At 42.8% G+C, this 25,463-nt stretch overlaps 1 protein-coding gene across 3 annotated transcripts in view; it reads right to left on the reverse strand.

Annotated features, from left to right (window-relative positions):
• CLNK (cytokine dependent hematopoietic cell linker) overlaps nucleotides 1-25,463 on the reverse strand; it is a 198,974-nt gene that overhangs the window by 78,564 nt on the left and 94,947 nt on the right. For all 3 annotated transcript variants that reach the window (XM_032272622.1, XM_032272611.1, XM_032272617.1), the window contains exons 4-6: nucleotides 20,661-20,689; nucleotides 6,906-6,943; nucleotides 820-961 (exon numbers count right to left, since the gene is read on the reverse strand). In XM_032272622.1, coding sequence (XP_032128513.1) covers nucleotides 820-961; nucleotides 6,906-6,943; nucleotides 20,661-20,689 — 209 coding nt within the window. The remainder of the gene's footprint in view (nucleotides 1-819; nucleotides 962-6,905; nucleotides 6,944-20,660; nucleotides 20,690-25,463) is intronic.

The following is a 25,463-nucleotide window of genomic DNA, read 5'->3' on the forward strand; positions in this document are numbered from 1 at the left end:
ATCATGCATTGTTTGTCTTTGTGTCCCCTGATCCATCCTAACACGGAAACTGGCACATAGTGATGCTCAATGAATGCCTATTGAATGAATGAACAAAAAAAGCCATCACCATTTACAAGATGATTTTCTCCAGATACACTTCAATAAATTTATTTTAGTAGTTCAGGCCCTCAGAAACTGTGAATGCTTCCCCTTTTCTCTTACAATAGGGTGTTTTATCTCAAGGAACTTGCTGAAGCTGCCCTATGTGCTACAGTTAGAGACAGAGGCAAGTGTGAAATTAGGTCCTCTTTATTCTTAACAATTGCAGCTTTACTGTCATGCCCTGCTGATGCTCATAGGCTGGCTGGCTGCAAAATGAATTAATAAAGTTAAAAAGTCTTTTTATTTATTTATTTTTAAAATTCTACTGCCTTCTATGCAGACCTCATCTTCACATTTCCCACACTGCCACATCCCTGCCTGCCCACCCTCTGTTATGCTCATAGTTGTTCCTAGGGCTCAAGTAGAGCATCACGATAACAGTGGCTGAGAGTTACAAATCTCTGGCTTGGTAGCAGGTCCTCTGGTGAGATCTCATCACGCATCATTCATCTAGTCTTCAAAAGAACTCTTTAGGGCAACTTCTTTTATTATGAATCCTATTTTCAGATGGAGAAAGTGAATTTGAGAGACTTTCTCAAGGTCACACAGCTAGTAAGTCATGGGGGCAGATGTCAACCTAGGGTTGCTTAATTCAGAAATCACATCTTTAAATAGTATGCAATATGGCAGCAGGTACATGCATCTTCACATTTTAGGCAGACCCCCAAACGTTACCTGCATATTCAGATTCCTTTATAGGGCGGGCTGGTAAAATTTTAATCGACTGCCACGTCTCTTCCATCTGAAGCTCAGGGTCTTCATAGTCATCATTACTGCGGCTTTTTGCTCCATCCAGGACTGCAGGAAAGTTTCTTTCCTAAGCAGGTGGTAACATTCCAGTGAGTCAAAGGAAGGTACAATGTTGACAAAGGAAGACTACAGTGCTGGGCTGCAGGGGTGGGACAGATTTTCTTAGCTGCAAGTTAAATATTTAAAACTCTAGCGTCTGAGGTCTTAAATGGAAGTTTAATTCTTGTGCTAGTGAGAAATTTAAAGAGATCTCCCAATAGTTCCATCTCTGATTACTTAGTCAATACTAATCTAGGTACTGCTGTGAAGGGACAATGCAGATGTAATGGAGATCGCTGATCAGCTGACTTTAAAATAGGGGGATTATCCTGGATTACCTGGGTGGGCCCAACGTGATCACACGAGCCCTTAAAAGCAGAAGGAGGATGTATTTGTCAATAAGATAATCTTATATTTAAAGAATTCACTAAAAAATTATTAGAACTAATAAACGATTCCTCAAGGTGTCAGGATACATGATTACTATACCAAATTCAGTTGTATTCCTATATACTAGTAATGAAAATTCATATTTCTATAAATTAGTGATGACAAATTGAAAATAGAAAGAAAATGGGCTAGGTGCAGCGGCTCATGCTTATAATCCCAGCGCTTTGGGAGGCCGAGGTAGGGGGATTGCTTGAGGCTAGGAGTTTGAGAACAGCCTGGGCAGCAGAGGGAGCTCTCATCTGTACAAAAATGTTTTAAAAAGGAAAATGATTATATTAGCAATAGCGTGAAGGAGAATAAAATATATAGAAATAAATTTAACAAAAGAAGTGTAAAACTTGTACACCGAAAACTGCAAAACACTGTTGATAGTAATTTAAGAAGACCTAAATAATGGAAAGACAACCAGTGATCATGGATTGAGAGACTTAACATTGTTCAGATAGAAATACTTTGAAAATTGATATGCTGATTTTTTTGTTGTTGTTGCAAAAGTGGAAAAGATAATCCTAAAATTCTTATGAAAATAAGAGGAACCAAGAATAGCCAAAACAATCTTGGGCAAAAAAAAGATAAAGTTGGAGGACACTTATTTCAAAAGTTGTTCCATAGATGCAGTAATCAAGACAATGTGGTATTGGCAGTAAGACAGACATGTAGATGACTGGAATATAATTGAGAGTCCAGAACCAAACCTTCACACTGAGGGTTAATTGATTTTTAAGTGTGTGCTAAGACAATTCACTGGGCGGGAAGAATAGTCTTTTTTTTTTTTTTTCTCAACTGCCACCTCAAGAATTTTATTGTCAGCATGAAATGAATTCAGGTGTACAAATTTTTCCTTTTTCTTTTCTTCATCTTTTTTTTTTTTTTTTTTTTTGGTCACTCATGCTGCAAGGTAGTGCTGTGATCACAGCTGCAGCCTCAGCCTCCTGGACTCAAGTGATCTTCCTAGCTCAGCCTCCAAAGAAGCTAGGACTACAGGCATGCAACACTACGCCTAGCTAAGAATAGTATTTTAACAGATAGTCCCAGGACAACTGGATATTCACATGCATGATGGTGAAGTTGAACCTCTTTTTTTATATCATATGCAAAAATTAAATACAAATGGGCCATGTATATAAATTTAACAGCTAAACGTATAAAACTCTTAAAATATTGGAGTAAATCTTCATTTCTTGGCTTAGGCAATGGTTTCTTGGAACAAAAAATACAAGCAATAAAAGATAAATTTAACTTAATTAATATGAAAATCTTGTGTACTTCAAAAGACCACAAAAAATAAAAAAGCAACTACAGAATGAAGAAAATACTTGCAAATCATGTATCTGATAAGGAGCTTAAATCCAAAATATATGAAAAACTCTTACAACTCAATGATTTAAAGGCAAATAGCCAAATTTTAGAGTAGCTAAAGGATCTGAATGGATGTTTCTTCAAAGAAGATATACAAATCATCAATAATCCCATAAAGAAATACTCAGTTTTATTACTAAAAATGCAAATCGGCCAAGCACTGGTGGCTCATGCTTATAATTCCAGCACGTTGAGAGGCTGAGGCAGGTGGATCAGGAGGTCAGGAAATCAAGAGCATCCTGGCCAACTGGTGAAACCCCGCTTCTACTAAAAATACAAAAAAAATTAGCTGGGCATGGTGGTGTGAGCCTGTAGTCCCAGCTATTTGGGAGGCTGAGGCAGGAGAACTCAGGAGGTGGAGGTTGCAGTGAACCGAGATCACACCACTGCACTCCAGCCTGGTAACAGTGAGACTCCATCTTAAAAAAAAAAGAAAATGGAAATCAAAAGCACAATGAGATGTCAGCCATACACCAACAAGATGATTTTTAAAAAGATAATAATAAGGACTGACAATAATGTGGAGAATTTGGGACTCTCATGCATTGCTGATGGGAATGTAATAGGGTGCACCTACTGTGGAAAACACTTTGGCAGTTCCTCAAAAGGTTAAACACAGAGCTACCATATAATCCAGCAATTCCACATTCACACAAAAACTAGCACATGTTTATAGCAGTGTTAATAGCAGAAGAGTAGAAATAACCCAAATGTCCATGGACTGCTGAATAGATAAATAAAGTGTTATATAGTCACACAATGGAATACTATTCAGCAATGGAAAGGAATAAAGTACTGATATATGCTATAACATGGATAAGCCGTGACAATATTATGCTAAATGAAAGAAGGTAGTCATATACAAAACAGAATGTTGCATGATTCTGTTTATGTGAAATATCCAGAAGAGGAGGACCTATAAATAAAGAGCAGATTGATAATTTGCCAAGGGCTGGGGGAAGGGGGAAACTGGGTTTCATTTTGAGATGATAAAAATGTATTGATTGGAGTAATGGTTATACAACTCTGTGAATATACTAAAAAGCCATTGAATTGTACTCATAAAATGGATAAATTGAGTGGCATGTAGATTTTATCTCAAAAAAAAGCTGCTTTAAAAAGCAGAAGAGGAAGTCAGAGAAAGGAAGTAGAAGAGAAAGAAAGAGCGATCTGGGAGGACAATTTACAGAGAATTCAACAGTAGAAGGATTTGACAACAGTCAGCCAGCAGGGACATGGGGACCACAGTCCTACAACAGAAAGAAGCTGGATGCTATGGAAGCAAGTGCCCCTTCAGAGCCCCTGGAGGACGATGTAGCCCTGCCAGCATGTTGCTTTCAGAGTTGTGAGACCCAGAACAGGGGAACTAGTTGAGCCCTGCTGTGCCCAGGCTTCTGATTGCACCCACCGTGCAATAATAAATAGTCAAGCTGCCAAATCTGTGGGGAAGTGTCATGGTGGCAACGGAAAACCAATGCAATTATTTGGATGTTTATCATTAAGGATGGGTCTCAGGAAGTGACACCAATCTCTGTATATTGTTCTAAAACATAATACCATCACAATAAAAGCAACTGCAAGGTGAACTTTTGTGCTAAAACTGGTACCATCATTTTTGAAATTCTAATTCATTCAATCAAGTTTAGGTGTGAGAATTTAGGTAAAATGTATAGTTGAAAAAACTCTATGGGTTCGTATCCCCCCAGCCGCCCCCTCCCCAAGTGAATTGGCCAAGACTGCCATTTTTTGTCATTTTTCCATTTTGGAAGTGGAGCCAGGACACCAGGTTGGTATTGTACACCAGACTGTTGGTATTGTACGACATTTGAGGTGGAATAAGCGTCATTGGACTAAAGTCTTCATTTGACTAAAGTGTTCACTTTGCTACATTAGAGATATGCCTTCGCCCTGAAGCTTCATTTTTTCATCTGTAAAATGGGATTCCTACATATCTGTACTGTTAATAAGAACAGTTGCCATAAAAGATGGCCTCAATCATTTCTCTCTAGCGTTAGTTTTTGCTTTGGTTATTAGACTAAATGTTTCTCTATCCCCACCCCACCCCCTACTGCTCACACGCTGTTTGTATGCTGAAGCCCTAATCATCAGTGTGGCTATATTTGAAGATGTTACCTCTAAAAAGTAATTCAGGTTAAATGAGGTCATAAGGGTGGGGTTCTTATCTGATAGGATTAGTGTTCTTATAAGCAGAGACACCAGAGAGTTTCTGTCTCTCTCTCTCTCTCTCCCTCTCCCCACGACTCCCCAAATGCACACACTGAGGAAAGGCCACGTGAACACATAGGGAGAGGGTAGTCATTTGCATCACAAGGAGATAGTTCTCGATAACCCTGCTGGCACTTTGATCTTGGACTTCTGGTCTTCAGAGTCATGAGAAAATAAACCTCTGTTGTTTGAGCCATCCAGATAATGGCACTTTGTGATGGCAACACTAGAAGACTAACACAGGTACTCATCAAAGGCTCTGGGTCTGAACGCTAGACTGGCAGGAATGGACACCGGTCCCCATCAGATGCACTCAGACGCAATGGTCATCATAGGAACTCTGGAATGTGCACCTCTGCATTAAAATCTGCAGCCGGCATTGTGTTATGTGTAAGCAGGGACATGACTCTTGATCTTGCATTCTTTCATCATCACATGGAGCCACCGAGCAGTTGCTTATCCTCCCTGCATCTCAGAATGCTCACCTCTTGCCTCATTTGCAAAACTGTGTTTAGTTTTCATTTGGGCCTGAGAGTGAAATCCAGGTGCTACAATGTGAAGCTTTGTAAGATTTAAGCAGTATCATGTCATGTGGAGAGCACAAAAGGACGAAAAGAAACATATTTTCATGCACATTCCCCAATCTGGCCCTCAAAACTGGAATTTTATCCTCTTTTTACAAATATAGAAACTAGAATTGGTAACTTTCCAAAGTCACAAAGATCAGAGATGTGATAGGTGGGCCCAAACAGGTCTTCCCTCCACATCCCCACTGGAACTCAGCACAGGGAATTAAAATTTGTTTTGCATGGCTGGGTGTGGCAGCTAACACCTATAATCCCAGCACTTTGGGAGGCTGAGGTGGGTGGACCACTTGAGTTCCAGAGTTCAAGACCAGCCTGGCCAACATGGCAAAACCCAGTCTCTACTAAAAATACAAAAATTAGCCAGACATGGTGGCTTGTGCCTGTAATTCTAGCCACAAAGAAGGTTGAGGCATGAGAATTGCTGGATCCCAGGAAGTGGAGTTTGCAGTGAGCTGAGATCATGCTACTACACTCCAGCCTGGGTGACAGAGTGAGGCTCTGTCTCTAAAAAATTAAAAATAAATAAATAAATAAAATTTGTTTTGCACCTCAAAAATAAAGAGTAGAGAATTCGAAGCATTCTAGGTGTTGCAGCATCTGTAATTTTGACATCTGTCCAAATAGTGTTGTTTTAGTTCATGTTCGTTCTTATAACAGAATATAAGACTGGCTAATTGATGTAAAAATCAATTTATTTCTTACAGCTCTGGAGGCTGGGAAGTCCAAGGTTAAGAGGTCATATCTGGTGAGTGCCATCTTACTGTATCATAGCACGGCCCAGAGCATCATATGCTAAGCGGGTGAGGGCTGGCTCAGGTCTCTCTTTTCTTATAAAATCACCAGTCCCACCATGGGGGGTCCTAACAGGTGACCTTATCTAAATCTAATTACTGCCCAAAGGCCCTGGCTCCATGCTATCAACATATGAATTTGGAGACTATGTTTCCAACACATGTTCAATGTTACTTACTTCGTATTATAAAATTGCTCGCAAGAAAGTTTATTTCAATTTAAAATTTTACTATGAGTGTCAGAGAGTGCGTTTCTCATAATGTACTTGCCAGCACAGTGTGTTGGTATTTTCACTTTATCAGCCTTCACAATGACCATGTTAATTATTTTTATTTACATTTTATAGCTGAGGAATTGAAATATAGTTTTATACCCAAGAATTAAAATGTAGTTTATCTTGCCAGGAAAGTATGCCACTTGGAAAATTTATTATTGTTATTATTTTGTTGTTGTTGTTGCTGTTGATTTTTTAAAATTTTACCAGGTACCTTGAAAAAATCCACCTACTTTGCAAATATTAAAGACTGAGAAAATAGATAAGGGAAGCAGCTGACTTACCCAGCCGGGGAGAGGCTTGTTAATCCTCTGGTACTGGCCTGTCAACACAAGCAGATCGAGTGTTATTTTAATCACTGTTGTAGCTCCAAACATCAAAGAGACTGGGCCCACTTTTTCTCCAGAAATGTTTTGTCAGTTTTAATTAACTTAACCTTGATTGTAATTTTTCAAAACTAAAGTGCGTTTTTCTTTATTTTCCATTCTACCTGTTACTCTTGCAAAACAGGGACAATGAAAAGGGAGAAAAGAAAATCGAATTCAAATCAAACCGTGACCTGGAGGTAAGAAAGCTCACCGATATGGCAGCAGGTCAACATTCCCATTGCTGAGAAACAGAATGTTAGAAGACCTCTCATATTAGTTGCTCCCAGAGTCATGAGTCAGCTGCTGCTCAGCTAATGATGAGGTTTATTTTTCCCTTCTCTTCCCCCACAAGGCACACACAGCATGTTGCAATTGCAATAATCTGTCCATACACCTGTCTCCTTAAACAGACTATAAGTATTTTCAGGACAGGAGACATAGCTACTCACTCATCTATTCCTAGCGCCAGGCACAAGACTCCCTATTGAACAACTGAGTTATGGACCGGGTGTTTGTTGAATGAAAACACAGCAGTTGCCGTTTCTCAGCACTGGACACTCTTACTTGCACTTGTTTTCTGGAAGGTTACCTAGGGTCATTCAGCCCACGCAGTATTCTGTGTTTAAAATTTTATCCTCGGATTATTCAAAACACTGCAGAGCTTTTTGTTCTTCATAAACTTTATTTTCCTAAATTGCATTGTAGTTTCCTGCTATTAGCCTGCATCAGCGAGCATTAGAAACAGACATTTAAAAAAAAATTGTTTCTTTTAATCAAATTCTCTTTATTAGCACATATGTGAGAAGTTCCTTTCAGGTCTCAGGAGCAGAAGCTGCATGCTTCTTAGCAACTGGTTTGCTTTGATTTAAGGATATTTCCCTTCTTCCTTTGGCTGCTGAGAAATTCAGGATAAATTTCTGAATGTGATCTAGGTATTGCAGAGGACCATGATGTGATAAGCATTTCTACATCTTGTTCTGGCTTTATTATTTTCTTTTTGAGACAGAGTCTAATTCTGTCACCTAGGCTGGAGTGCAGTGGTGTGATCTCAGCTCACTGCAACCTCCGCTTCCTGGGTTCAAGCGATTCTCATGCCTTAGCCTCCTGAGCAGCTGGGATTACAGGAGGATACCACCGTGCCTGGCCAATTTTTGTATTTTTAGTAGAAATGGGGTTTCACTATGTTAGCCAGGCTGCTCTGGAACTCCTGACCTCAAATGATCTGCCCACATTGGCCTCCCAAAGTGCTGGGATTACAGGCATGAGCCACCGTGCCTGACCTATTATTTTCTTAAACTTTTGTTCTTTCACTCTAAATTCCCTTATCTTACCAAAATATGAAATAAAGAGTTAATTGTATCAGCATACCCAAGTCTTTTCTAAGGTGTAATGTATAAATTAATGCAAGTTTGGCTCGGTGGAAATACAGTTCTGGAATTTGCCTAGGAACAGTACATACAAGGAGTGTTAATGAGACAGAGCTAATCTCCCTGAAATAATGAGCCTGGAGGAACAGAATCCTGCCTGCACCTGCCCTCGGACCCAGCCCATCCTTGTGGTTGGATAGCAGCTCTGGAGCACTGATGACACCTTCCTGACCCAGCACAATTACATCCCCACTGAGATCCCTGGCAGAGAAATCAACACATTTTCCAGCCCTTTAGAGCAGCAATTTGTACTCTCTTATGAATCGAGTTAAATTAATAAGGTCACCCACTAAAGACCAGCTGGCCCGGAAGGAGCAAATGCACTCAGAATTATTGGGGATCTGTTCTGGCCCTTTTTATCCAGGAAAACAACGCCACTGTCTAATTCAGGGTTCAACACAATTTCATTTTAGGAAATTGGCCACAAGGAGTGCGGTCGTGATGCTGACGTCTTCTCGGGGAGCTGTAGAGTCTCTTTTATCACCAGAAGCGAGCATCCCAGCCTGAGACTCTCCCGGATTCCCCAAATATGCTTCATCCCCTTCTGTGTCTGCTGGTGCAGACCCTGCCTGGAGCCCCTTCTCCCTCCCACCTCCCCTTTGCTTCCCAGATGCTCACAGTCCTTTCAGATCCAATTTCCCTGCGAGACGGAGTTTCGCTCTTGTTACCCAGGCTGGAGTGCAATGGCACGATCTCGGCTCACCGCAACCTCCGCCTCCCGGGTTCAGGCAATTCTCCTGCCCCAGCCTCCTGAGTCGCTGGGATTACAGGCACGCGCCACCATGCCCAGCTAATTTTTTGTATTTTTAGTAGAGGCGGGGTTTCACCATGTTGACCAGGGTGGTCTCGATCTCTTGACCTCGGGATCCACCCGCCTCGGCCTCCCACAGTGCTGGGATTACAGGCTTGAGCCACCGTGCCCGGCCTATTTCCCTGCTTTTCTCTCTGACCACTCCAGGCCTCATCAATCTCATTGAACTGTTAAAGCATGTATTTTCTGTCTCACCATGACCCTGAAATACGAATAGGCAGGATCTGATTACTTCTTTCTTGTGTGTTCTTTAGGAAAGGAATTATCTTTATCTCTCAGTCTCCTAGAGTACCTATCTGTGCCATTAGTGCCGAGTTTTGGAAATGCCATCTTAAAGCATGGTCCTGACACTGTGCATCAGTTCATGTCACTCGTTGCCCATGTCCTACAGTCCAGGTGCCCTGTGTGGCCCCCAGAGCTCAGCACAACCTGCCTCCACCCTGCTCTCTGATCTCATCCCTTTCCTGCCTCTTCTCTCCTGGACCAAACTGTAGTCAGGCTCCCGTGAACTCTCTTCTCTATGAGGCCTTACTTTGTGGGATTCCGCATTCATCTCTGCATTGTCCAATTTTTGCAAGACTCCCGCTAAGTCAGTTTAGCCAGAATCCCCATTCTCCTTGTCTGGTCACCCTCCACATCTCATCTAATCAGGGCCTCCTCTGCCACCTTCCTTCCATGATGATATCTGATCGCCCTGGCCTGCCTTCAGCAAGAATCCTTTCAGGTCAGTTTAGCCAGAATCCACCTCTGCCCCCACCCTTTGTAAAGGAGAACCATGAAATGATAAGCATTTCTACATCTCCTTCTGGCTTTATTCTTTTTGTTGTTGTTTTTCTTTTTAACAAAAACTTTTCTCTTTGTAATTTCCTTTCCCATACCCTCTCCCTGCTCCCTTGGCTGTAAATTTCCACTTGTACTTATTGTATTTTGAGTTGATCCCAATCTCTCCCATACTGCAAATGCTCATTACGGTAATGCCTATAGCTATCTCCATTGTCTGGAATAAAGCCTGTCTCACTATTCTGTAATGATAACCATGAAACTCTTCCTCTACCTCTTTCTCACCTCCCACTTCAGTGGCTTCAACCTCTCAAGTGATTCTCATGCCTCAGCCACCCGAGCAGCTGGGATTACAGGAGGACACCACCATGCCCGGCTAATTTTTGTATTTTTAGTAGAAACGGGGTTTCACTATGTTGGCCAGGCTGCTCTTGAACTCCTGACCTCAAATGATCCACCTGCCTTGGCCTATGAAAGTGCTGGATTACAAGCATGAGCCATTGCACCCAGCCTATAGTTTTCTTAAACTTTAGTTCTTTCACGCTAAATTCCCTAATCCTATCCCTTGAGTCTCACAGCACACCCAGCTCACGCTGTTGCAGGAGCTTGCACACACCATCCCTCTGTCTAGAGCCCTCTTTTCTTGGCTCTGCCTGTGTGTGGATCTTTGTCCACCATCCAACTGTATCTGAAATGTCATCTCCCCTGGAGTGGTCTTCCCTGACCACCGATGTCAGGCAAAAATTAAAAAGCACCTCTCCAGCCCCGTTCCTCACCACCCCTGGCACCTGGTATGGCAGTGAGAATGTTGCCCACACGTGTGCACTAGGCCAGCCTCCTTTTCCTGTGGTGCTTGGCTGCTGTACGTCTCTCTCCTTCCCCTGCATTGGGCAGGCGGGTGGGCATGGCATGGATCTCTTGCCTCATCGTTGACTGTGATGGACTCTAGGTTGCCCTACTTGACCTTCCATGCTCTTGTTCTTGCCTCAGTGGCTGGACAGAGTCCCTGAGGCCCATGGGGATGATGGAAGCCATTGGGTAAAAGGGAGGTGAATCAGAATGAGTGTTTGGAAAAAGTCTTCCTTTGATCCACATTGGATTGTGATGTGAGCAAGAAACAAACCTATATTATATTCCACTAACATTTGTAGTTTATTCATTATAGATGGTAGTCCTCCCTGATTCATACTTAAAAAAAAAAAATTTCTCCATAGCATTTAGGAACAAAGCCAACCAGTAAATAATCTCATTACAGACTGTGGTACCTGCCTTCCCCCAGGCAATGGCAAGACTTCAGGCTCCTGATGGCTTTTGCAACCCACGTGTAGCAGAGATGGGCATATGGTGAATGCACAATAAATAAACAGTCAATTGTCAAATATAGCATGCGGTACAGCAGGAACATGTCAGAGCCGGGAAGCCATGGCAGAACATTCCTTCACCCGTGCTGAGGGAATAGAGCTTTACACTTCCTCTCGTGGACCCGGATCTCCACCAAAGTGGCTCACCCAAACCCTTCCAGGCCTTTGCCTCTTCCCGGACCCTAAAGACAGATTGGCTTCCTAGGGCCATTTTCGAAAAAGAGAAAGGGTGTTTCTCAGTAGATTTCACATCTGCATCCCGGGAGAGTTATGGTTGTGTTGTGTGGATGTGTGGAGGGTCATTCATCACCTACAGACACCAGACAGCTCCAGAGAACAACTGACTTCTGTGTTTCCCTCAAGGAAACATCTTTTTGCAAAAAAACAATGTCCCTTTGAAAGTTATTTTTAAGAGGGAAGTGAAGATGGATATGTGCAGTGTAAAGCCCAGGGGGTCTCCTGATAGGCAGAAGGCAATGACTCTAGCCCTTCAACAGCTCTTCTCGCATCTACAGAGGCCAGCCAAGGATGAGAGGGGTGTTTGGCCAATACCCATCCAACTGGGGTCTCCTCACCATTGGCATCAGCCTCACCTTGGGAGCTGTAAAAGGTAAGTAAGGCAAACCCTGAGCCCCAGAGCAAACCAGTTCAATCAGTCTGCTTTTCTCCTCAAGCTCCCGTGGTGACGTTTATCACCCTGAAGTTTTAGAACCGCTAACCTAGAAGCTCCAATTCCCTTCCAAAGGAAGGTAGGCCATTAAGTAAATAGAGACTCTCGGATTATTTTCATTTGGAAACACTTCTGTGAGCTTAAGTTTCTGGAGGTACAGGACCGGTGCCTTCATCTGTGCCCCCATTTAGTGGCTTTTCAGGGACGGGGTAGCCAGTGGACCTTCAAATGCTGTTGCCATGGGATATTCACATTCAAAGGAAATCCTGGACTGGAAGAATTCCCAGTGGGTCCTATGGCAAGAATATGCTTATCTTGTATGAGAAGAGAGATAAAATCAGGAAGCCTGCAGAGGGTTAGCACTTTCCATTTCTCTAGAAAGGAAAGTCAGCAGGTTTCTCAGACGTTCTAATGCCAGACAGTTCCCCCAGGCAAAACCAGCCTCTGGTTTCATTTCAGTTACAAGAGAAGACTTGGGAGAGTGAAGAAGGGAAGGAGAGGTGTGGCGATGATCAGGGTTGGCTCCAAACTGGAGGTTGCCAGCTACATTTAATAATACGTGTTGAACAAGATCAGAAAACCAAAGACCACATGGTCTCACTCCTAAGTGGGAGATGAACAATGAGAACACATGGACACAGGGAGGGGAACATCACACACCCGGGCCTGTCGGGGGGTGGGGGGCTAGGGGAGGGAGAGCACTAGGAGAAATACCTAACGTAGATGATGGGGTGATGGATGCAGCAAACCATCACGGCACGTGTATACCATATAACAAATCTGCATGTTCTGCACACGTACCCCAGAACTTAAAGCATAATAAAAAAAATAATATGTGTTGAAAATTGAGAGGTCTGTGAGTCCTGGTTACCTGTCACTAACCACTCTGTGGCAGAGACAGTTGTGTGTCTCCCCATGTCTATTTTCTCTGTCTTTGCAGGTACTAGAACCCCTTGCTGTTTAGCTGGGCACGTGGTCACCTGGAGCTATACATCTTCCTTGCAGCTACACATGGCCATGAGTCCAAGTTTTGGTCAATGGAATCTAGGTGGAAAATCAAGTCACAATTTTTAGGATACTTCCTGAAGTTGTTATGAACTTTTGTGTGTGTGTATGTGTGACAGTGTCTTGCTCTGCTGTCCAGGCTGGAGTGCAGTGATGCAGTGGCGCGATCTCAGCTCACTGCAACCACCGCTTCTCGGGTTCAAGCAATTCTCCTGCCTCAGTCTCCCTAATAGCTGGGATTACAGGTACCCACCACCACGCCCGGCTAAGATTTGTATTTTTAGTAGAGATGGGGTTTCACCATGTTGTCTAGGCTGGTCTTGAATCCCTGACCTCAGATGATCTACCTGCCTCAGCTTCCCAAAGTGCTGGGATTACAGACTTGAGCCACTGTGCCGGGCCTGCACATTTATTTCTCCTTCTTCTCTTCTTTCTCTGTCCTGTTGCCTGGAGTACAGATATCACTATTTTAGGCTGTAAGATTGAGGCCAAAACAAGGGAGGGAGCAAGAAGGCAGGAAGAACAGGGTCTCTGAGGGCTTGCAGGATCAGAGCTGCCAAAGAGCCTCGGACTGCTTACTTTGGGACTTGACTTATGTAAGAGAAAAAAAAAATAAGCATCTATCGTGTTTAAGCCCCTGATTTTTTTTAAGTGCCTTGCAGTCTTTGATGTTTTATCTCCTTATGGAGGTCAGGGTTTGGCAGTAACAGAGCAGAGCTGCTGATCAAAGGCACGAGGAAGGCAACATGTGTTTCATGGGAGCTGGTTGAGAAGTTTCAGGTTTAAATCCTGGCCCTGTCACTCTTGAGCGATGTGATCTCAGGCAAACCCAATTACTTATAAGCCTCAGTTAACCAGGGTTAACCTGTAGAATGGGAATAATAGTACCTACCCTCAAATGGCTGTTGAGAAGCTTTGGTCAATGGAATTTAGGTGGGAAATCAACATATAATTCCCATAGGATAACTTCTTGGCTTAGCGCCCGGTAACAAGATGCTGTGTTCTGTGTTTGTCTTTTCAAGTTTAACTTCACGATCAAATCCTTCTCACTCAACCTGGGTCGTTAGCACTGCTTTCAGGTCTATATCAAGAACTTGTTCATTTTTAGTGCTGATTTTTAAACAACGTGTGGATTTTTCAGCATTCAACTCTGTTGACATCCACCTGCTGATTCTTCTTCACACTGGTTCTTCAAGCTGGGATCCCCTTCAGCTGTGAGGCACAGGGATTCAGTGGTCACCTTAAAATAAGGGTGTCCCCTTATGATAAGATTTAAAAAAATACAGAGGCCAAAACTGTTTGGCACAAACACCAAAAAGTGCATTGTTATGGATATGAGTTCTACTTCTCCAATTTCTTTCCAAATATTCTAACGTCTCTTGGACTTGTTTTACCTTATCTGTTTGTTTGTTTTTTGTGATGGAGTTTCAACCTTTCACCCAGGCTGGAGTGCAGTGGCATGATCTCGGTTCACTGCAATCTCTGCCTCTAGAGTTCAAGCAATTCTCCTGCCTCAGCCTCCTGAATAGCTATTATGACATGCGCGCACCACCATGCCTGGCTAATTTTTGTACTTTTAGTAAAGATGGAGTTTTACCATGTTGGCCAGGCTGGTCTTGAACAACTGACCTCGAGTGGTCTACCTGCCTCACCCTCCCAAAGTGCTGGAATTATAAGCATGAGCCACTGCGCCTGGCTGGTTTACCTTGTCTTTACAGTGAGAATAATAAGATCAGTCCTGTGAAACTAAATTGGATACATTTATAAAGTGCCAGGCACAAGCTGGGGACTCCGTGTATGTAGGTGTCTTTCCTTTTTCCTCATCCTCAGGTCCTGAGCCTCGTTGGTGGTGTGAGAGAACCAGGGTTCAAACTCTGGGGTCCGGATTGACAACCCCACACACTTTCTTTTCTCTATGCTGTGCGGCCTTCCTCAGTTTCTCTTAGGAGCCATATGATATTTGGGGATAGAGGGCATCAAGCTGATTTTACTCAGTATAATGAGAAATGGGGTAGTCTACACCCTTTCCCCTGGAAGTTTCCAAACTTCAGAACATCTTCAGTTTGGCATCAATCTATGTCTGCAGGGAAAGGGAGAAATCAGCTTTCTTGTATTCCTTTACACCATTCCTGAGTAAAGGATTATGATAGTCAATGAGTTTTGACTATATGGCTTGTAATTAGGAAGAAGAAAAGAAGGAAGAGGGAAATGAAAGAGATAGGTATAGGAAAAAAATATGCATTTACATGCCACATAACCCTGTTTTGGTCAACGATGAATCACAGAGATGACTGTGATCTCATAAGATTATAGTGGAGCAGAAAAATTCCTATTACTGTTACAGGAGTTATTAAGAAATTGTTTTAGGCAAATAGAGAAGAAAAAGGGTCCTTGGAAAGTTTTTGTTTTTTTAAGAGCAGCTCCAGAAATGTTTCTCATCTAGCAGGAAAGCCCCAGCTCTCAGAGCCTCTGGCAAGCTTTGATATGCAAAGGCAAGCCATTAGAAACCGGGTCCACACAAACACAGTGATTCCCGCCCCCTTCTTGCCCTTGCCCCACTTGTGCCTGGCAACATGGCCACCCCCACATCTGCACCCTCTCTTTGTGCAGAACATCATGGCACCTTGCTTTGCATATTAAAAGCTAAGGTGGGAGGGCCAGTTTTTTCACAGGCTACATGAATGACATGCCTGGTCAAACCAATCCCCTACGCCCTATGCAAATCAGGCTCCACCTCCTCCAGCCTCCACTTATAAGCAACCACTTTTCTGCGGTACATCGGGATTTCTGTTTGTTCAAATCCCCCATTCCTCTTTCTCTGCACCAGGGAGCTGTTTTCTTCTTCCTTCCTTCTTTCTTGCCTATTAAACTCTGAACTCCTTAAAACTACTCTACATGTGTCTGTGTCGTTTTAACCAGTTGGGCACAAGACTAAGGACTCTGCTGTTCCTCCACTCATCGGATCCGTATCATTGCTCATGATGTTGTAGCCATTATAACATGATAGCACAATGCAGGACTCACGTGCTTGTGGTGACCTTGGTGTAAATAACCCCACAGCTGCCAGTCATATGAAAGTCTAGCACATACAATTATGTTTAGTATGTAATACTTCGTAGTGATAAAATAACTGTAACACTGGTTTATGTGTTTACTAGATAATACTTTTTACTTTTCATTCATTTATTTTTTTAGATGGAGTTTTCCTCTTGTTGCCCAGGCTGGAGTGCAATGGTGTGATATCGGTTCACTGCAACCTCTGCCTCCCAGGTTCAAGTGATTCTCCTGCCTCAGCCTCCTGAATAGCTGGAATTACAGGTGCACACCACCATGCCCAGCTAATTTTGTATTTTTAGTAGAGATGGGGTTTCTCCATGTTGGTCAGGTTGGTCTCTAACTCCCGACCTCAGGCAATCCACCCGCCTTGGTCTCCCAAAGTGCTGGGATTACACGTGTGAGCCACCATGCCCGGCCACTTTTTATTGTTATTTTAAAGCATCCTTCTACCTACTAGAAAAAGTTAACTGCAAAACAGCCTCAGACAGGTCCCTCTGGATAGGTTCTAGAAGAAGGCATTCTTATTCTAGGAGATGACGGCTCCGTGCCTGCCACTTCTCCTGAATTCCTTCCAGTGGACAAGATATGGAGGCAGAAGGCAGTGATATTGATGATCCTGACGCTGTGCAGGCCTAGGCTCATGTGTGTGTTTGTGTCTTAGTTTTTGGCTAAAACATTTAAAAATTAAATAAAAATAGAAAAAAATACCTTCTGGAATAAGGATATGAAGAAGGAAAATATTTTTGTAAAATGCTACAATGCATTTTTGTTTAAGGTAAGTTATCAGGAAAGAGCCAAAAAGTCACAAAACTTTAAACATTTATAATTGTAAAGGTTATGGTAACCTAAGGTTAATTTATTATCGAAGAAAAAATATAGTTTTATCAATTTAAGGTAGCCTAAGTGTAGAGATGATAATGGCCCCATTGGGTTACAGTGCCCTAGGCCTTCCCATTCTCTCACCACTCATTCACTGACTCATCCAGGGAAATTTCCAGACCCGCAAGCTCCATTTATAGTAAGTGTCCTACACAGGAGTACCATTTTTATCTTTTATGTTGTATTTCTACTATACCTTTTCTATGTTTAGATACACATGTTTTTAGCATTGTGTTATAACTGCCTACAATATTCAGCATAGTGACATCCTTTTCAGGATGTTTTGTTTGTAATCTAGGTGCAACAGGCCATAGTATATGGCCTAGGTATGTGGTAGGCGACCCAATCTAGGTGTGTGTAAGCACACTCCATGATGTCCACACAATGTTGAAATCCCCTAACGATGTACTTTTCAGAACACATCTCCATTAGTATGTGACACACACGTATATGTGTGTGTATACATACACACATACACACACATATAAAGAGAGAGGAGAGAGACAGACTCAGTGATCTAGCTCTCTGGGCATTTCAGTTTATTCACTGAACAGCAGTTCTTTGATCTGAAGATTATGAGGCAATAATTCTAAGCCACAAATAGTCCAAACTCACAGAAATAGCTACACAGGAAATGTTGAATGGGAATTTGAAAAACAGGCACAATGTTCTCACCAGGTGGCCCTTGGAAATTGACTTCTGTTCTCTAGTTCTTAATTTCCTCATCTGCAAAATACAGTAATACATTCTCAGACTACCTGAGTCACCAGGACCTTTAATTTTTGTTTTCTTTCTTTCTTTTTTAAAAAAATCTGTGCCCAAAGCTGGTTATATGGACCTACCACATATTGGTTGAATGGATGGATGGATGAATGAGTGAATGGTGATAGAGAAGGCAGCTGCTTCCCATCCCATTCCTTGAGTGCTCCTTAAAAATTCAAACAAAATATAGAGACATTTGTTATCTAGAGAATTGAGAACAGCTTCTTGATGGGAACAGTCTGGATAATTTTCTTCTTTCTTCTCTCTCTTTAACCCTCGGCCAGCAATTATAAAGAAGAATGGCCCAGAACTACTTGTATTGAAACAATCTTGTTAAAAGTAAGGATTCCTGGCCTTGTATGCCAGCCAAAAAGCTTAAACCCTGAAGTAGGCTTGAGAATATTCATTTTTAACAGTTGTGATTTTTAACTGTTGTAATTGAATTTTGAAGATAGTGTTAATCCTTCTGTTTACCAGTCTTGGGATGATTTGAAATCCTGGCTTTTCCCAGCAATTCAACTGTCATTTTCTTATTTGTTTCTGTTCACTAATATTCCCAACACCTTGGGGAGAGAACCAGGAGGATGCCAGCCTCCGCTAAATACATACAGGCATTGCAGCATCTAGAAACAGCCAGCAGGGGGCATTGGATGCTCACATATTCTATACCTGCCTGTCTCCCTCTTGTCCTAAAATCCGAATTAATTTTTCTTTTACAAGAAGGAAAAATCAACCTTGAAGACTGCTTTCCTGAGAAAAACTAAAAAGTAGCATTTTCCTGGACAAAATGAAATTTCTTGTCTTTTAAATCAAATCAGCTAATATCTATCTTCATCAATGTTTTCATTATATGTGGAGGCTTAAGACAGAAGGACCCACTTTCTAAATAGGGCCATCTTTTCCAAATTCATTCTTTATTTAGTGGAAGGAGAAAAACTCATGAGTTTATTTCATGGAAAACATTGCACTATTCTCTGTGTCTCAGCCTCTGAGAAGGCATTGACCTTGACAAATTGTCCCAGTTTAAGTGTGTGTGTCTTCTCCAGGCTTGGAATAGTTTTCTAAAGAATATTTTTTGATAGATTGTTTTTAGCATACAAAAACATATGCTTCTGTAGAAAATTATAAGACACAGATATGCAAAAAAGAAGGGAATAAACATTACTAAAATGTTACCTTAGCAAACAAATAATACAAATATACAAATATTTGGTTATAGTCAAGTCACTGATACACACACATAACCCCACACACCGCACATCATAGATACATAGTTTATACATATTCGATCACTCTGTGTATGCTATTTTTACCTTTTTCACAAAATAACATGCTATCCACCTATCCATGACAATGAATATGCTTCATCATCATCATTTTAACAGCTCCATAGGATTTTCTCACATGAATGCCCTCTCCTGTTTTCAAATAATCCCATCGTAAAAAATTGGAAACAACCTGAAGTATCTGGGAATGTTATAAATACCGCCGTCAGGCACCGTCTTTTTTGTAAATCCTCATGCATATCTTAATTATATCAGGTCTGCTATACTCAAGTAGACGTTTGCAGTGGTTCATAAGTATGCCTGCACCGATTCATAAGTATGCATAGGTCTGCTGGGCTGTCATTTCTAACAGACTGGGAATGTCATGCTTTGCTGCTGTTTTTGGTAAGGTGTATGTTTGAGGGTGTATGAGCTGGCCTGGGCGACTTTGCCTCAATGGACTTTTGTGGGGTTTCAGTTTGTTCGCTTTTTCCTGCTGGTGTCTTTGGATTGTTGTTAAGGAAAAGGAATGTCCATCTGTCCGTTTCTCTCTGCCTTAGCCAAGGTGAGGAGCAAGATGGAAAAAAGAGGGTGCAGGCAGGTGGAGCTAGCTGCTCTGTTTTACCTGTGTGCTTTATGATTGACCAGTCACCAAGCACATCAGACAAGCCACTTCGTTCCCAGGTACAACCCCCTTAGAATATTCTCAATCCTCCAGGATTCCAGTGCAGGGTGGGAGGGGATGTGAGGTGCAGGTAGGTGGAGAGGTGCATTTCATACTAACGACCCCAACACAATTTGGAAACATCTACCTTGAGAGAACATAGCCTTGGTTAAGCCTGACTGGGAATCTGAATGAAAACTTTTTCTGTAAGGGGGATTAAGGCTGGGGCCCATTCCCTGTGTGAACTCACATTTCCCAATTTCACTTCTGCTTTTGCCCAGTTCTCCTGGCTGCTGGGTGGGACATGCTGAGTTATATGTGCCAATGTGTTCTATGGTGAAGCTTCCAAATTCCTTTGCTGGTTGTGTAACTCTTCACAACTCCATCGCTTCTTTGCATGCTTCCTTTGGACAATGTCTCCGTTTTTCTGCCTCATTCCAGTCATTCTATGTAGACCTCAGCTTTCTAGGGAAGTTCTGTGGGACTTTCCCTGAAATAATAACCCTCCCGGATGAATAGTACATACTTTTACTCCAACTTTAATGGGCTCCTGTTAAGTGTCTAGTACCAGCAAATAGGCTGTGAAGAGAGATACAGGAGAAGCATCAAAGCTGGCTTTTGAACCATTCATTCTTTCCACCCATATTCTGGGGGTAAATTAGTGAGTTGCCACAGGACTGGCACTGAGGTAGACTTATACCCATTGCACAGATAAAGGAACTCAGGCTCAGAAGGATCTGTGCTTCATCCAAAGCTGCACAGCTAAGAAGAGAGCCAGGATCCCCATCTGGCCAGCCAGCTTCCAAAGCTTGTGAGAGTCACGGATCAGGCTGCACCCTGGGGCAACTGGAAGGAATGGCATTAGTAGCTAATGGCATTTCAAATAGGCCATAGTCTTATTGAAATGAAAACAAGAAATAATGGAAATAACAGCCCAACAGATCCTTGCGGTCATTCCCACCACTTAGGTGGCAGAGAGCCCCAACTCACCTGTGTCACTAGTGAGGTGAGGCCACGACCTACGGCAGAAAAGAAACAAGTTAAGTGTCCACTGCTCCGCCTCTACCGACCACCCCCTGCATAGGAACAGGCAGTCATCAAGGGTCATTGCACAAGTCAGCCTCTGAAGTTACTTTATGTATGTACTATTATAGACCTGAAGTCACATATTATTCTATTATATGTAGAAATATTGTACATATTTCTATTTTCTAGAAAATAGCATATAGAAGAAAATAAAAATGGACACCACAGATTATATTTTGGTTATCCCCATGTACATAGCTGTATACGTACGTACCTGAAGATGTATGCATACATTTAAACACATAAACATATTGTTAAATCAAGTTTAACCTAAAACCGCCTCCTTACATATTTTAAGTTCTGCCTAAAGGTTTCCCTGTACATCATGACTATAAAAAGTGGAGGTGTAAACAGACAGTAGCCTTCACTTGTGCCCATCACAAAGTTTTGGCCAATCAAATGTAGCCAGTGGTTCAAACTGTGTTCAAATCAGACAAACGCTGAGCAGTAACCTACCTGGCTGTTTCTGTACCACCTCACTTCCGTTTTCTATACATTGGTTTACTTTTTCTGTCCATAAATCTTCTTCCACCATGTGGCTGCGCTGGAGTCTCTGAGCCTCCTCTGGCTGGGAAGGCCACCGGATTCTCAAATCATTCGTTGCTCAGTTAAGCTCCTTTAAATTTCATTCTGCTGAAGTTTTTCTTTTATCAGCATAAATATAATATAAAAGAGCCCAGCATGGTGGCACACACCTCCAGTCCTCCTGTACTCAGGAGGCTGGAGTGGGAGAATCACTTGAGCCCAGGAGTTCAAGTACAACCTGGGCAGCCTAGCAAGATCTCTTGAAAAAATAATATAAAAGAATGTGTAGAATTTTGATGTTACGAATACATTCTATATCTTCAAATGTCATTCAAAAACAAGGTACTGATTATCTACCTCAGTGGTCCCCAACCATTTTGGCATCAGGGACCTGATTCCTGGAAGAGAGATTTTCCACGGATGGGGGTGGAGGATGGTTTCAGGATGAAGGGAAGAAATTGTTCTACCTCGGATCAGCATGCGTTAGTAGGATTCTCATAAGGAGCGTGAAACTTGATCCCTTCCACGTGCAGTTCACAGTAGGGTTTGCAATACTCTGAGAATCTAACGCCGCGGCTGCTCTGACAGGAGGCGGAGATCAGGTGATAATGTTCACTAGTCCGCTGTCCACCTCCTGCTGTGCAGCCCAGTTCCTAACACACCACAGACCGGTACTGGTTTGTGGCCCAGGATTGGACACCCCGATCTACCTGATATTTCAAAGGGGCATTTAGGTTCTTGCTAGTCCTAAAAATCATGTTGCCGTGTGTATTATTCCTGCATCTTTGAATCTTCAAGCCTCATCTCTGAATCTTTCTATAGAGAGATGTTATCAGTCACAATTAAGGAGTCAAATAATGTGAACATTCTAGGCCCCTTGTTGCATATTGCTCAGTAGCTTTCTGGATGAGCTGCGCCAATTTATATTAATTTATAGTCTTACCCATGGAGTGTGATGGTCTCACTATACCTCACCACCTTTAAATCTATACTTTAGAACCACTTTGCCTACATGGCACTTGATTCCTCATTTTACCCATTTCGCTTCCTTGATGACTAGTGAGATATTGAATTTTGTTTTTGCTGAAAGGTTTTGGGTCATTTATGTGTCTTCTTTGGTAAGTTATCTGTAATGTCTTTGCCCATTTTCTTTTCTCTTTTTTGAGGCAGAGTCTCGCTCTGTTGCTGGAGTGCAATGGTGCGATCTTGGCTCACTGCAACCTCCACCTCCCAGGTTCAAGCCATTCTCCTGCATCAGCCTCACAAGTAAGTGGGACTACAGGCATGCACCACCACACTGGGCTAATTTTTCGTATTTTCAGTAGAGATGGGGCTTCACCATGTTGGCCAGGGTGGTCTCGAACTCCTGACCTCAGGTGATCTGTTTGCCTTGGTCTCCCAAAGTGCTGGGTTTACAGGCATGAGCCATCACGCCTGGTCTCACTTTCCAACAAGGTCTTTGCACAGCCACAATCCAACCCTTGGATGGGGTCCTTTTGGAAACACCTTTTCCCTAGGTTTTGGGCAATGCTTTGAAAAGCCACAAGGTAGTGGAAGCCTCCTGAGGATGCTGCTTCCGTGAGCTGACTTGTTTGTGCCTTTAATAATCACAGGCCTTTGCATTACACCTTTCCTCCAAGGCAATCAAAGTGCGTCATAGGAGCAATTAATTCAACATCACAACACACGCTAGGTGTAAATATTTATGAGGTCTATTCGGTGTCTGGGACATTGGGCACAGAATAGGTAAGCAGTAAGATATCTGTAACCAGGAGACCAAGGTCTACAAGGTGAGTCTGACTTCAGCCTACATTGCTGGCTTCTGCTCACCATTTTTTTTTTTTTTTTGAGACACAGTTTCGCTCTTGTTGCCTAGGCTGGAGTGCAATGGCGTGATCTCGGCTCACTGCAACCTCTGCCTCTCGGGTTCAAGTGATTCTCCTGCCTCAGCTTCCCTAGTAGCTGGGATTATAGGCCTGCACCACCACACCTGGCTAATTTTAGTAAAGACGAGGTTTCTCCATGTTGGTCAGGGTGGTCTTGAACTCCTGACCTCAGGCGATCCACCTGCCTCGGCCTCCCAAAGTTCTGGGATTACAGATGGGAGCCACTGAGCCCAGCTGCTCATCATTTTTAAACCCCCAAATGACCTGTGGGCTCACTGTTATTGCCTCAAATTTACAGAATAGGAAACAGGGTGGTCAGAGGGCTCTACAACTTGCCCACTGCACAGAACCTCTAAGAGTGAGGGATTTGACACCAGCCTATCTGCCTCTCCGGCCCTACTGTTTCCCCCACCCCAGGCCTACAGGAAATGGCAAACCCTGCTTAGGAGGCACCGCGCAGCTGTGACCTCGGAGCCCCTGTAATTAACAGTTGGCGCCCTTTCAAGCTTCTGCAGAAATTAACAGTAAATCAGCCAGTGAGGAGCAAATCATTTATTGAGGGCCTGAGAGCTTTCTCTTGACACTTAAAACATATGGCCTCTTCTCTGACATCTTGGTTTTTGACTAAGGCCTCAAAAGTTTCCCAGGACTTGCAACTCATGACATGGAAATGGAAATGATACGTTTTTGTGATTGTGTACAGTTAGCTTAATATAATCGTGGCAAGCCATCCCGTTGACGGAAGGCAGATCATCCAGCGCAGGCAGCATGCAAATCTGAGCTCAGGAATTTCGAATGGAAGGCAAACTGTTCCTGAGATTCCAGAAAGAGATTTGGCTTTTAAATTAGAGTTCTGACCATCTTCGAACCCTGGCCTTATCTGGATTTTAGCATCAAAGGCAAGCTAGTGCTAAAAAGCATGTGGGGGACAATGCTGTCCAATGCATTAGGTTTTTAAATGGGAGAACTGGGGCCTAGAGTGGCCAGTGGGTTGTTCACAGTCTCAGACACTTGGAGGCAGAACTCAGTCTTTTGACATCTAAAAAGAGTGGCACCAAACAGAAAGGAAAATAACCTGTTTAAGCTCTGAGGTAGGTTCAACTCTGGCCGGCAGGCATTTTTTTTTTTTTTTTAATGGTCTGTTCAACCCATTTACATTCATTTTCACAGTTTTTATTTTACTTTGAAATTCAATGTTCCTGTTTACTTATTTTTTTTTTAACATACAAAAAGCTGTACATAGTTAATATATACAACTTGATGAGGCTGGATATAAGTATATACTTGTGAATGGACAAATATTACATGATACTACATTTATGATACATGTAAAATAGTCAAACTCATAGAGGCAAAGTGGAAGGGTGGTTTCCAAGGGCTGGGTGGAGGAGAAAATGAGAAATGAGGAGATATTAGTCAAAGGGTACAAAGCTTTGGTTAGACACGATACATAGGTCCTCAAGATCTTCTGGCTAGCACAGCGCCTACACTTAGTGGTACTGTATCATAGAATTGAAGTTTGGCTAAGAGGGTAAATCTTATGTTAATCGTTCTTGATGTACACACAATAATAAGTAAAGAGGTTGGGAGGAAACTTTTGGCGGTGATGGGGACGTTTAAGGCATAGACTCAGGCTTTAGGCATTTTAAGCTCCGCTTTGTAGATTGCAACTAAAACTTAGACGAATTCAGCATCTTGCCTGAAGTGGCGCAAGCAATCAGCAGAGCTGGGATTTGTCCAACTCCCTCCAAATCCCTTCTTCTTTACAGGCCTATAGCAGCAACTTAGCTGCGGAGTTCTCTTGTCTGGGAGCTTCCTCCGGATTGTGCAAGTGGCTTATCTAATCCACTCTGCCTCTCAGTGGGGCTCCAGAGTGATGGTGCTCATTCATATGTCACATCCTCCGGGAGTAGGCCCCCTGGGGCTCTCCGTGCGTCAATGCAAGCCAAGTGAATTAGCAGAGGAAGCATCAGCAAAACAGGGAATGGTGCTGTTATTCCAGCTGAGTCTGCTGCAGTGAGCCAGAGAGCTGCAGAAACAAAGCAGGAAGGAAAAAGTGGAGGGCTGGGACCAGCCGCCTAGGGTCTGGGAGGGAGGGGATCAGGGAGGTGTCCCGAACACCATAGTTTTGTCTAGATGGATTGTGGACATTGTCTTGACACAAGCAAGGGATGAGCTATCTGAAAGGACTCCTGTGTTAACATACAGCAACTTGACAGCCCGGGGTGATTAATGAAGGGAACTGCTAGCAAACTTCATGGAGATTTGATGCACTCTGTCTGCACTCAAGCAAGGC

This window comes from Sapajus apella, unplaced genomic scaffold (assembly GCF_009761245.1).
Source record: "Sapajus apella isolate SASKATOON/1434 unplaced genomic scaffold, GSC_monkey_1.0 scaffold5, whole genome shotgun sequence".
NCBI classification, from domain to species: Eukaryota; Metazoa; Chordata; class Mammalia; order Primates; family Cebidae; genus Sapajus; species Sapajus apella.